The sequence below is a fragment of the Cavia porcellus genome, unplaced genomic scaffold, assembly GCF_034190915.1.
Source record: "Cavia porcellus strain 051 isolate PalLab524CR breed Dunkin Hartley unplaced genomic scaffold, mCavPor4.1 scaffold_17, whole genome shotgun sequence".
Lineage (NCBI taxonomy): Eukaryota > Metazoa > Chordata > Mammalia > Rodentia > Caviidae > Cavia > Cavia porcellus.
The window spans coordinates 50023296-50036814 of record NW_026947500.1 but is presented as its reverse complement, the minus strand read 5'-3'; the positions used below and the strand labels follow the sequence as shown (position 1 = coordinate 50036814).

General features: G+C 38.5%; 1 protein-coding gene across 1 annotated transcript; it reads right to left on the bottom strand.

Annotated features, from left to right (window-relative positions):
* Nucleotides 1–12222: 12222 nt before the first annotated feature.
* Nucleotides 12223–13167, bottom strand: LOC100722047 (olfactory receptor 5G3-like). Its single transcript, XM_003464336.1, has one exon. The coding sequence runs from the start codon at nt 13165–13167 to the stop codon at nt 12223–12225; it is 945 nt and encodes a 314-aa protein (XP_003464384.1).
* Between the last annotated feature and the right edge of the window lie 352 nt (nt 13168–13519).

Genomic DNA, 13519 nt, shown 5'->3' with positions numbered 1-13519 from the left:
CCTCATGACAAAATAGTTTGGGGATCACAGCCCTATAACATTAAACTTAGAGATTAGAAACTATTACAGAGGAGCAGCTATCACAGGCAACAAGAGGAGAAACAAGAAGCTAAACCATGCCTTCCCCTGAGCCAGCCATTGTGCTGGCTGGGAGACAAGAAGAGCAATATTCTGACCTTCTCCCACCCATATGCAATGGACTGATTCAAAGGAAGTCAGGCTGAGATGATAGTAACTGAAGTAAAAACCATAATAGTAACATAATGCATGCATTGTTTGATTGCCTTTACAAGCCTAAAACTGGTAGTCTGAGCATCTCTTTGGAAGATAATACATATTATGGCAACTGTGGGGAATTTCTTTCTGTCTTGTTTCTGAAATCCAGTGTTTTGTTCCATTTACTGTTTCATTTCATTCCTATACCTGGTAACATGAGCAACTGTTTTGAAGATCAATGTATCAACCATTGTTAAGTTCCTATCATCTTGTTTTGAAAACCTTTACAGCTATTTTCAGTCTTTGTTGCTGTTGTTGTTTTGCTTCTGTTGTTATTTTTGCGATTTTTGTACTCCTTGACTTTTCCGTTATGTCTTTTTTTTCTCTCTCTCTTAAAGAAAAAAAAAAAAAAAAAGGAAACCAGTGCTTCCGAGATCTGGCCATGGTGGAACTTAGTTATCTTATCCGACTCTCATCGTGGTAAGTGCCTCCAGTGTGGGCCATGGGGAGAATTAGTAGCTCATGGGCTGAGAATCAATTACCCCCCACTAGGGATAGATGTCTCAGCATCTCATGGGAGGATGACCATACACAATATAGCAAATATGGGGAATTTCTTTCTGTCTTCTGTTTGAATGCAAAGGTTGTTTTCAATGTTTTGCTTTGTTATGATTCTTTTGCTCTATGCAATACTCTCAATTGGTTTTATAATATTCTATTTTTGGTTTGATATTGCTATACCTAATTGACAGGACAACTATTGTGAACATAACAAGACATACCATTGTACCTATTACTACCATCCCAATATCCTACTGTGAAGTTCTGTACCAATTTCACTGCATTGTCTCGATTGGCTTTGTTCTGTCTTGTTCTGTTGTGTTTTTACTACTTTCACAATAAAATTTTTAAAAATTTTTAAAAAAATAGAAGAAAAGACATTACTGCAAATACTCATGGGGTAGGAGGAGGCAGCCAGTTAGGGGCTGCTCTAAACCTTCTTCAGGTACAGAGACCCAAGAATGCAGTCTGGAAAGAATGTTAATGGTTTAAATTCACAAAAAAGTTAAACTTTGGAAAGCAGGTGTAAAACAAAACAGCAAAGCCAATAATAAATCCAGTGTAAGTGACACAGGATTTCAAAACAATATGAAATCAACAATGGTTACCTTAATGCCTCTTGTTGTCTTCAAAACAGCTGTAGATACTTTTAGATATTGTAGAAATAGAAGAAAACAGTAGAGTAGAACCAATAAAAACAAAATAATGAATGCAATAAAGGACTTCAAAATAAGCCAATAGTAAATCCACGATAGCTACCATAGTATATCTTGTTATCTTGGAAATAGTTGCCCATGCCATTGGATATAGCAAAATCAAACAAAACAAAACACAACCCCCCAAAACAATAAAAATAATACAGGACTTCAAAACAAGATAATAGGGAATCAGCAATAGCTACCACCTTCAGAAGGAGAGATCCATAGATGTGAGACTGTGTACCGTGATCCTCTGAACAGATGATCAGATCACTGGCTCTAGATCTGCAAGGTCAGCCATACCAAGACCACTAGGGCCAAGCACCTTGCAATAAAAGACTGCACCCGCCCCCCATGTGTGCCTCTTGCTCCAAGTGTGTGCCTCATAGAACTCTAACACCAAAACAAATGAAGGTAGACTGAGATATTCACCAGGAGAGGGACTCACATAGTAATGCCAAGATAAATACAAATGAGGTATTATGGGGTTGTTACAGAATCCTTGAGTGAAAATACTAGACACGATGTGATTATTTGGTGAATATATATCACGGTAAAAGACATGTTAACACCAATCACCCTCACATTGCTCCCTCTTGCTTCAAATACATGTATCCCATCACTCCTACCAGTTTCTGAAGTACTGCTAGAAGTCCTCTTTCCTGAGTGTCTCTGCAAAATGAGATTCAAACAAACCAACAAACATAAGGCAGGATGAATATTGCTGCCAAGTGCTATTTGGTGGAAAGGGAGGCTCCTGAGCACATTACAGTGTGTGCTCATCCATCTAATTCCCTGGTCCTGGTACCATGTGACTTTGGAATTCTGACTTGCAGGTCAAGGGGTCTGGGAGGAAGATGCTGGATTGTGAACAGTCATACAGAGACTGAGCCACGCCCAGCCCTGGGTGACCCCAACTCCTCCCACAATGCTGACTCATTTCAGGACATCATAAGGCTCACAGAAGTTCTGTAGTGGAACCAGATTTCCCTGGACTCCAGTAACCAGCACAGGAATCTAGCTGGATGCTGCTTAGCCATCTGAGATGAAGGAAGTTTTGGTTTTATTTCATTTTATTGTTGATTGTGTTAATGTTGCATTATCCTCCTGATCTGATATTCTAGAAACTGACAGAAGATTTTCAAGTGCTGTAGACCGTATAGGCAAGGGTCCCAATGCTGGACCATGAAGTTGTATTAGTCTACAACATGTTAGGAACAAGGTTCCCAGGAAGAGGTGAACAATGGACAGTCTAGTGAAGCCTCATCTGTAGCTTCTGCACATCACTGGTATCCCCACTCGAGTGTCAACTCCTGTCACATCAGTTGTGGCATTAGATTCTCATAAGAGCCTGAAACTTGTTACACACTACACAAGTGTCAGCTTTAGATTGTGCTATCCTTTAAATCATTCAGAAAAGAAACACACACTCCACTGCCATCTCTGGAAAAGTTGTCTTCCAAGAAAACGTTCCCTTATGCCAAAAGAGTTTGGGGACCACTGCCCTATAGCATTACACTTAGAGATTAGAAACTATTGCAGAGGGGCAGCTGTCACAGGGAATAAGAGGAGAATCAAAAGGCCAAACCATGCCTTCCCCTAAGCCAGCCATTGTGCAGGCTGGGAGAAAAGAAGAGCAACATTCCCACCTTCCCCCACCCACAGGCAAAAGACTGATTCAGAGGCAGTCAGGCTGAGATGATAGCAACTGAAGTAAAAATAATAATAATAACATAACACATACATTGATTGACTTTACAGGCCTAAAACTGGTATTCTGAGCATCTCTTTCGAAGATAACAATACATATTATGGCAACTGTGGGGAATTTCTTTCTGTCTTGTTTCTGAAATCCAATGTTTTGTTCCATTTTACTGGTTTACTTCATTCCTATAACTGGTAACTTGAGCAACTCTTTTAAGATGACAATATGCAATGTAGGAAACATTGTTAAGTTCCTATCATCTTGTTTTGAAAACCTATATAGCTATTGTCACTCTTTGTTGCTGTTGTTGTTGTTCTTTTGTTGTTATGATTTTGTGATTTGTTTGCTTCTTGACTTTTCTGTTGTTTCTCTCTCTCTCAAAAAAAACCAAAAAACAAAAAACAACAACAACAAAAAAAAAAAAACCAAAAACTGAAAAACAGTGCTCCTGAGATCTGGCCATGGTGGGACTTAGACAGCTTATTCTCACACCCTTTTGGTAAACACCCCCAGTATGGGCCAGGAGGAGAACCAGAACTCCCGAGATCTGGCCATGGTGGGACTTAGGCATCTTATTAGCCTGTCCTCTTGGTAAGTGCCACTGGTGTGGGCCAAGAGGAGAACCAGCGGCTCCCATGAGCCTACTGACACATGGGCTGAGAATCAAATACCACCACCCCCATAGCTACTGGGTATAGATGTCTCGGCATCTCATGGAAGGTTGATCACATGCAGTATAGCAAATATGGGGAATTTCCTTCTGTCTTCTGTTTGAATGCAAAAGTTGTTTTCACTGTTTTGTTTTGTTATATTTCTTTTGCTCTATTTAATACTCTCAATTGGTTTTATAATGTTTGTTTTTGGTTTGATTTCACTATACCTAATTGACTGAACAACTATTGTGAAGATAACAAGATATACCATAGTAACTATTATTACCATCCCAGTGTCCTGTTGTGAAGTTCTGTACCAATTTCACTGCATTGTCTCAGTTGGTTTTGTTCTGTCTTGTTCTGTTGTATGTTTACTACTTTCAAATTAAAATTTAAAAATATAAAAGAAAAGACACTACTGCAAATGCTTATGGTGTAGGAGGAGGCAGCCAGTGAGGGGCTGCTCTAAATTGTCCTCAGGTACAGAGACCCAAGAATGCAGCCTGGAAAGAATGTACATGGTTTAAAATGACAATGAACTTGAACCTGGGAAGCGTGTTTGACATTCCCTGCACAAGGTTTGAATGCTTATTCTTATTACATCAGGATAAAAGGAAACAGTTCTGCTCAATAAAGTGGTGGAAATACATTTTTTTTTATTTTAAAGAGAATAAGAACAAGTAAAACAAAATAGAGCAAAGCCAATCATAGAATCCAGTATAAGTGACACAGGATTTCAAAACAATATGAAATCAGCAATGGTTACCATAATGCTTCTTGTTGTCTTCAAAACAGCTGTAGATACCTTCAAATATAGTAGAAATATAAAAAAAAAAAGAGCAGAGTAGAACCAATAAAAACAAAATAATGAATGCAATAAAGGACTTCAAAACAAGCCAATAGTAAATCCAAAATGGCTACCATAGTATATCTTGTTATCTTGTAAATAGTTGCCATGCCATGGATATAACAAAACAAAACAAAACCCACCCTCCCCCCAAAAACAGTGAAAATAATACAGATCTTTAAAACAAGATAATATGGAATCAACAGTATCTACCACCTTCAGAAGGAAAGACCCATAGTTGTGAGACTGTGTACCATGATCCTCTGAACAGGTGATCAGACCACTGGTTCTAGACCTGCAAGGTCAGTGAAACACCAGACACCACAAGCATCAAATTTCACTTCACATGAATAGCTATCATCACTGCCTATGTTTCTCCAGATCAGCAGGCTGCTTACAGGGATAGGGAGAGTTGGCTTTTCTTGTTTCGCTGTTTCTTGTTGATTTCTTTTTCTTTTCCCCCACAGTCCATGAGTGGCCACAGAAAAAGGCTGGGGTCTGGCTGTGCCCCAGGGGGCCACAATCTGCACATGGTGCTGGTTCACTGCAGGGGCTGGCTTCCTTTTCATTGTTTGTTCTCTTCTGCCTCAGTTCTCAATGATGTTAACTCACAGGGCAACACAAATCTTGTTTAGTCAGCTATTACTTTGTCTCTTAATTCAGAAGCATTGCTAAGAGGCCAGGCACAAGGGTGTATTCCAAGTTCAATTTTCACTAAGAAACTCCTTCTCCACCTACCATCCTCCATGTAAAGCTTGCACTCCTTTTTAAAAGCTGATTCTGTTGACACTGGGACTCACTATGAAGCAGTCCCAGCAGAGAACAATGACTCTGTATTCGAGAGATACAGGAAAATCCCATGCATACAATTAACATGTGCAAAAGCATTAATGCTGTCATGCTTCATAAATGCATGGAGATTCTGTGCCCACCATAGCAGAAATGATCCTCACAATAACAATAAGAAGTAAATAATAAATAATCAATATCCAGAGTGTTATGCCACTGAGGCTTGTTGTAATTCCAAATTAATCTCACAATTCAAAAAAAAAATACCAACCTTATGTACAGGACATTATCTGTCATTATGTTCTTTTATTATTTTATAGAATTAAAAGTAATTTAAGGCATACTATCTCAAATGAAAATATGATAAGGGAGAAGAATAATCGGGAGAATCCTCAGACTCCATGATGGAGAAGTATTGGAAATCCACAGGTGCCATGAATTCCAAGTGGTGTTTGTGAACCTACAGACTAGCTATGGGTCCTAGTGGTGACCTTTAGGTGGCATGGCAGGGACACAGAGCTCTGGATACCAGGTGATGTGTATGTACCACACATGACAGGAGGTTCCTTCTTAAACCACAGCTGAAATCTTCATGATCTTCCTTAGAGGGGAAGCTTCAATGATAAGTGTAAAATTAAATCCTATTTTACTATGAGCATGGAACATATTCATATCTGAGACTGTGCTTTCCATTCTTTAAATTAAATGTTTCAAATATAACTAAATCCAATAAATCAAAGGCAGAAACTTTTGGGCTGAACTAGAAACCCATTGAATAGCATCCCCTTGGCACTGTTTCAGTCTCTCTGTACCTGGATCACAACTGAGTTCGGCTCCTTGGAAGAAACAAACAGGAAGCCATGACTGTTCTTCGTCTGTCCATCACCACCCAGATCTTGGTGGCCAGTGCTCTGCAAAGGGCAAACAGCCCCTTTGAGCCCCTTGAACCCCATCATCTGTCCTGGCATCCTGGCTAACTGGTTTGGCAAGGTTCAGCTCCTCCACAGGAGGGAAAAGGACTGTGACACTGACTTCCACCAGCCTTACCCAAGACAGCGCTGGTCCTCTCAGGACCTTTTACCGCACTTGGTGTGGGCTGCCTCAGCAATTCCACGCCCTCCTGTACTTTCTCCTCCGGGTACTTTGCCTCGGTTCACAGAGGACTTCTTGCTCATTTCTCACCCAGGAGTATTTCCTTCCCCAAATCTAAATGGTGGGTAGGTATAACACGCTCAACTAGCAGTGCTATAAATATCGCTATATTCTAGATTGTACCAGATAGGCATTTCTGAAACATGAATTATAGGCACTTCTCAACTTTTAAACTTGTAATTTTTCTTGAATTTATCACTTTCAACAGGGCAGAAAAATGATTACATACATCTTTAAACTCTATTCATTGTACTGTTGTTGCTCTCATTTTAAAATAAAGACAACTGACCCGAAAATAAGCTATAAGTTATTTGCATTTTTATTTTCTCCTGTCTTCTCAGCAGTGACTTCTGAATTTGCAAATGTTTGAAGTTGTTTTTCATTATTTTAGCTTTTCTTTTTAATTTTCATAAAAAACTACTATTTTTATGAATAATAGTAGCGGAAAAAAGCTAAATATGAAATAATAAATAGTGACAACATTTTAAAATTAAAGAGAGAAGCATCTGGATATTATTAACAAAATTATATCAAGGAGGAAAGATAAGATTATAGATTTTTAACTTTTTTTTACCTTTTTGCTGCTTGTCCATATTTTTTTTCTCTTTAATGATGTTGACATTTTATTTTTAGAAGAATGAAAGAAATAAGCATAAAATAATTTTAAAAGAGTCAAATAATAAATTCAATTTACCTGAAAAATTACTTTTGGGCAAAGTAGCCTGTTTGATATTTTAAATTCTATATCTAGGGGAGATAAGCTTCTACATGTGATGATGGTATCACACCCAGGCTAGATATTTACATTACTCCAACCAGCATGATTGGAGATAAGAGGCTATTATATTTTATTGCAGTTCCAGTAACAAAGATATTTGAAAGAAATAGAATTGTTCTGATTCTGTGGTTGAATGGATAAAACAGAACTTTAGTGCGGATTCTTTAGCTGAATGTAAATCAAAGCTACATGGAAATTCCACCTGGCCCCAGGCAGAAGGGTGGTCAGAGAGAATGCAAAAATAGAGTAAGTGCTAGCGGGGTTACTGGTGGAAGTGGAATTCTTACACACCGATGATGAAAGAACTGAGTACAGCCACTAGGGAAATTGGTATGGAGGTTCCTCAAAAAACTAAAAATAGAGCAGAGCTAACATGTGATCCAGGTGTGGTTTAATATATATTAAAATATATTTTTGCATGTCAAAATATCTTTAAACTGTTAATTAGTACGTGTTTGCAGTATACAATGTTGGCATTTGCTATTATTTCTTGTTTTACTGAGGACCCATTCAAACCATTTTTTCCAGTGCCTACAAATATCTTCCATCAGTTTCAAAGCTTAAAGTCTTTTACACAGGTTTTGATCCATTATAAACTGATTTTCCTACAGGGTGAGAGACAGGGATGTAGTTTTAGTCTTCAGCATATGAATGTAGTTTTCCCAACACCATTTCCTAAGAATCCGGTTTGCTCTTCAGCGTGTATTTTCAGCCCTTCCATCTAGCATCTGATTGCTGTAGTTGAATGGTTTATTTCTGTGTTCTCCATTCTGTTCCACTTTCTAGATGTTTCTTTTTTATGTGAAAATAATGCAGTTTGGGGCATGATGGCTTTGAAGTATAATTTGAAATCAGGTATGTAAATGACACTTCATGCTTGCTCTTTCCACTTAGGGTTGCTTTGCTATTCTGCCTTTTGTGTTTGTATATGAATTCTGAGATATTTTTCTAGCCCTGTGAAGAATGCCATTGGAACTTTGATGGGGATTGCACTGAAGCTGAAAAAGCTTGCATCATTGTGGTCATTTTAACAGTATTCATTCTATCAGTCCATGAGCGTGGGCGGTTTTTCAATCTCCTGGTGTCTGCTTCATTTTTTTTTGTTGTTCATTGAAGTTTAAGCTAAGCATTGTATAAAACAAAAGCCAGGATTCTTAAAGAGTTGGACACTGAGAACTGGGATCATGGTCTGGATATGTTTCAGACTGTGTAGATATATCTCAAATACTAAAGCCTCTGACCCTGCAGAAATGACCCTTTCATCACTCTAGAAAACAGAAGTCTTTCTTACCTAGACCAGAGTGCTTAAGAGATCAGAAGATGTATATCACAAACAGTTACACTACTGGTGTGGTATGACGTGGCTGGTATGTGCCATGGCTTGGCTACCATTCAGGGTTGTGCATCTTGGAGTGGGAACTAAGTACCAGAGAATGTGTAGACCCGCACAACATGGAAGCATCGGGAATAAGTTTACAAGAAAAACAATACAAAACAAAAAAAACAAAAAACAAACAAACAAACAAACAAACAAAAAAAAAAACCACAACTGATCCCTAGTGCACTAGAAGTGCAGCTGAGAGAGAGTTAAATAAACTCTCAATATCCATTTGTTTAGTTGACTTTAAATATTACCGTCTTTGGAGGTCACACAGCTGATCAGTCGATTACTAGTCATCTACCAATTTTCCCGGGCAGCACCCAAGAAGGTGAAAACTGTCCTGTGAAAACTGCATTTCACTTTCCTCTTCAGCAGCATTGGCTTTCCCATTGTCTTCCCTTGCTCTCTGATGGGGCAGTTGCCATCTTCCCTTGCTGTGGAAAGCAGTTGCATTGTGCTGTTTTCCTGTGTTTTCTGATGACAGACACCTTTGCCATTCTAATGATCAACTGCAGAGCAGCTCTGCAGTGGGAAAAGAGAAATAAATGAGTGATAAGTCTTCACAATGCTTTCTAACAAGTAACTTCTCTTTAGACATTTGGAATCTAAAGTGCGCGGTGACCTCCAATAGTATCAGCCTGTCATCAGAAATGCACAACACCTGAGCTTTGTAACTATCCAAGGACCAATGCTCCCTTGATATGCCACCTGTAAAATCCCTACAAAGGCCTGGTCCCTGCAACCCTTAAGCAAGATGACTCTGTAGAACAAGAGTCTTATGTTCTGCCTTATTGGCATTTTGTCAAAAAGCTCTTTCTTCCCCAATCTCTATGTCTCTTGAAATTTTGGCAGCAATGAGAATGAACCTTTCACAGTTGTGATAGTTTTGCTTGGAAAAATGAGAATGCATAGTAAGTGAGGTGAAGCTGCCATAGCTGTCATGGGAGATGTTGAGGAAGGGGCTCAGAGGGTCAGAGATGTGGAGATGCTTCAGACGCTTCATTATAAAAGAACAAAGATGGTATCCAATGACTGTGTTCCCCGAGAAGACTCAACCAAGTTTACTAACTATATTAATGCAATTAAAAATACTACTCAGAGACACACCAGCCTATGGAGAAGCTCAATAGCATAAGCTACTTGGATGGATCTCAGCTTCCTACAGCCAGTAGGAATGGAAGAGTCCAGAACACTTGAGTCATGAAATTAAAATCGTTACAAAAGCATGAATTTGCAGCAGAGTTCTTTCTTCCTCTTCCTAATTCAGCAACTTGATCACTGAAGATGCATTCTGGCTTCAGAAGATGTTGAAGGATGCTTCAAGTTCAGTCCTCATTAGCTGCACTGTGGGCACTTTACCACACACGAGATCAGGTATAAGGTCTCTACAACACAGGTACCTCTAATATTTTAGGGAAAGTTTTCTTTTCTCTTCTTGCTGAAAAAGATAATTAGAAAAATTTACATTCAAGTAAACTGAACAATTTGCAAAGCTGGGTTAACTCTCTTAGCCTTCTTCATGATATAGTCTGCAGAAAAATAGCCAGTTACGCATATCTTGTAACACTAGACACACTCCTTGCAGATAGACAACAGAAAGCGGGGGCTAAAGCAGTTGCTAAGTTACTGGGGACCTGGGTGAAAGATGTGTGAAAGAATGGGAAGCTGTATTAATATGTATCAGGACTTTGACACTTGGGAAGGTTTTACAGGTCAGCTGTAAAAACTTACCTTGTCAAGATTTTTTAGATGTCTATGTGTTTAATTATTCACACTATTTGCACTGAAAAAATTGAGCCTGGGGCTTCTTTCCAACAGCATGATTACTCCTATAGGAAGTGCATTTTATTCATTACAGATATCTCACCCACTTTAAATATAGGACCCGTGCTTCTCATTGATATATATCTTTGTTTTTGTTAACCTAGGTTATATAGACTTTATATAGCCACCATTATATAAATTAGATCTCTCTAGGTTCGCTCCTGAATGCCTTGTTCATGCTTCACATTTACCACAGAAGACTAAACAAAAAGATTGTTCTTTTCCTTTTTCGAATAATAATAAATATTTCTGTTATTTTTGTTTTTTTTACACTCTACAGAATGCTGATACATATGTATTATTCATGTATTGTGATTTAGAATTCTGTGCTCTGAATTTATAAATGAGGAATTTTGGAATGAAACATTGGGACTGAGTGTGGATTAACAGAGGTTAGATAAAGTGTACCAAGACACAATCAGATATAAGGAATAATCTCTGGTTGCAAACATAACGGGTGACCATCATTCACAAATCTATATTTTATGAAGATCTAAAAGAGAAAAGCATGTACATGTACCAAATACCCCCAGTGTAATCATTATGTGCCTCAAATATAGACTAAAATTCATAAGAAATAATAACAATAGTAATGGTAAAAATAGAGGGAGGAATGTACAGATGAAGCAGAGAGGACAGTAGGGAGAGGAAATTGAGAACAAAGAATCAAGATACATTAATTATGTGCATTTACTCCTTACAATGAATACAAACATCATGATCAGTAAACATGTTCTGATATAACTAAAGATATAAAGCAAGTCAAAGGTTCCAAACACAAAGAAAAGTCCAGGAAAGGGAAAAGGTTAAACACTGTGATTTAATCTGTGCAGGCTTTTATGCATATATTAAAATATCATATTACATACACATTAATATACAATATTACATAATGATGGACCAATATAAATATGCTACTATAAGTGGAAATCATCCCATTGCTAATAGAAATAGAGCCATTCATGTGACCAGTGGAAAATGAATGTCCATACATAAGTAAAAATCTCATCATGCTTAAAATCTGTGAAGGTATGGTCTATGATCAAATGTACAGCACTGGCACTTTAATTTTATCTCATTGACTTGACCAATATGAGGCTAAATGTTCTTTCCGTGTCATTTTGGAAATTAGCATTACTGTGATTTTCAACGCCTGGTCATTTGTTGACACATTTACGAATAGTATTTATATTTTGCTGTGAATTTGTGGCTGCTCTTACAGACAGGGGAGAGCATCTCATTGTAGGCACAAGAACATAAATATTTCTTACAACTTGTTATTTTACTGTTAAAATTATTTGTACTGCTTTGTTCTTTCTACATAATTTTCTGTTTCAAAGTCAGAATAAAAAATTTCAGACACTCAAGATTTTGCAAATATTCACCTACATTTGTTTCTTGTATATTTTACAGTTTACCCTTTTAATCCATCTCTATCTTAGTATGAAACACACATATGTCACAGAGAGCAAGACAGAGGTAGACAAATCTTTAAGTAGTTCTATATTTCCCAGTTATTTTTTGAACAGGCAGCATCAGGACTTACCTGCAAACTCTGCCACAGACTCTCTTTACTATGCATTGCCCCATCAGTGGTGACACACAAACGGATATTACCTCACCCACCAACCAGAAAGCACTTCCTTTCCACCTTTCTCTTGAATGCCTCTTTTACCTCCTTGTTCCTCAAGCTGTAGATGAGAGGATTCAACCCAGGGATGACCATGGTATAGAACACAGAAATAACTTTATTGATACTCAGAGATGAGCCCGAGCTAGGTAGGACATACGTGAAGAAAAGTGTTCCATACATGATTGAGACTGTGGCCAGGTGAGAAGAACATGTGGAGAAGACCTTCCACCTGCCATGGGCAGTCTGGATCTTCAGGACGGCCACTATGATGCACACATAGGACACCACGATGATCCCACCGCTGAGCACTACTATAGCTCCAGACAAGACAAAAAGCACCAAATTATTGATCCTAGTGTCAACACATGCTAGAGAAAGCAATGGGGAAATATCACAGAAAAAGTGATTGATTGTGTTTGGACCACAGAAGGGTAAGGAAAATGTCAACACTGTATGGGTCATGGTGCTTGTAAAACCTATGGCATAGGAGCCCATCACCAGCTGAACACAGACCCGCGGGGACATGATGAGTGTATACAGCAGGGGCTTACACACGGCTGTGTACCGATCATAGGCCATGGCAGCCAGGAGAAAACACTCCATTGCCACAAAGAGACCAAGGAACCACAACTGTGCAGCACAGCCCACAAAAGAGATGCTCTTCTTCTCTGCAAAGATTTGGCACAGGGTTTTGGGGGTGACAGAAGAAGAGGAGCAAACATCTACAAAGGACAAGTGGCTAAGGAAAAAGTACATAGGACTGTGGAGTCTGGGATCGAGCCATATGAGAGTGATCATCCCCAAATTACTGCCCAGTGTGATGAGATAAACAGAGAGAAGCAGGAAGAAAATGGTGATCTTCTGATGGAGGTGACCTGCGAGGCCCAGGAGGACAAACTCCACCACTGCTGTCCAGTTCTTCCCTTCCATCAGGGTCACAGGGAATCTGTCACAAAAATGAAGAGAATTATTTTGTTACAAAATACAACTAGTATTCAAACCCAGGACAAATTTTTTAATCTCTTGTATAACAGACAATTTTAAAATGTTATTGAGCTTTTAGTTTAGATAGGATCCCTAGTTACTAGGTATGTTTTACTTTTGGAGAATTTAGCACTGATCTCTGGGTCAATCAAGTTTCCCAATTATGTGATCTAAAACTCTTTCTTCTTATAAGATTATTTTAACAGGGAATCACCATTCTTGACTCATCTTACAGTATGAAGGGAAAATGAAAATCTCCTGAGAATATGTTTGGAGGGGCAAGCAGTAAGGCAATGAA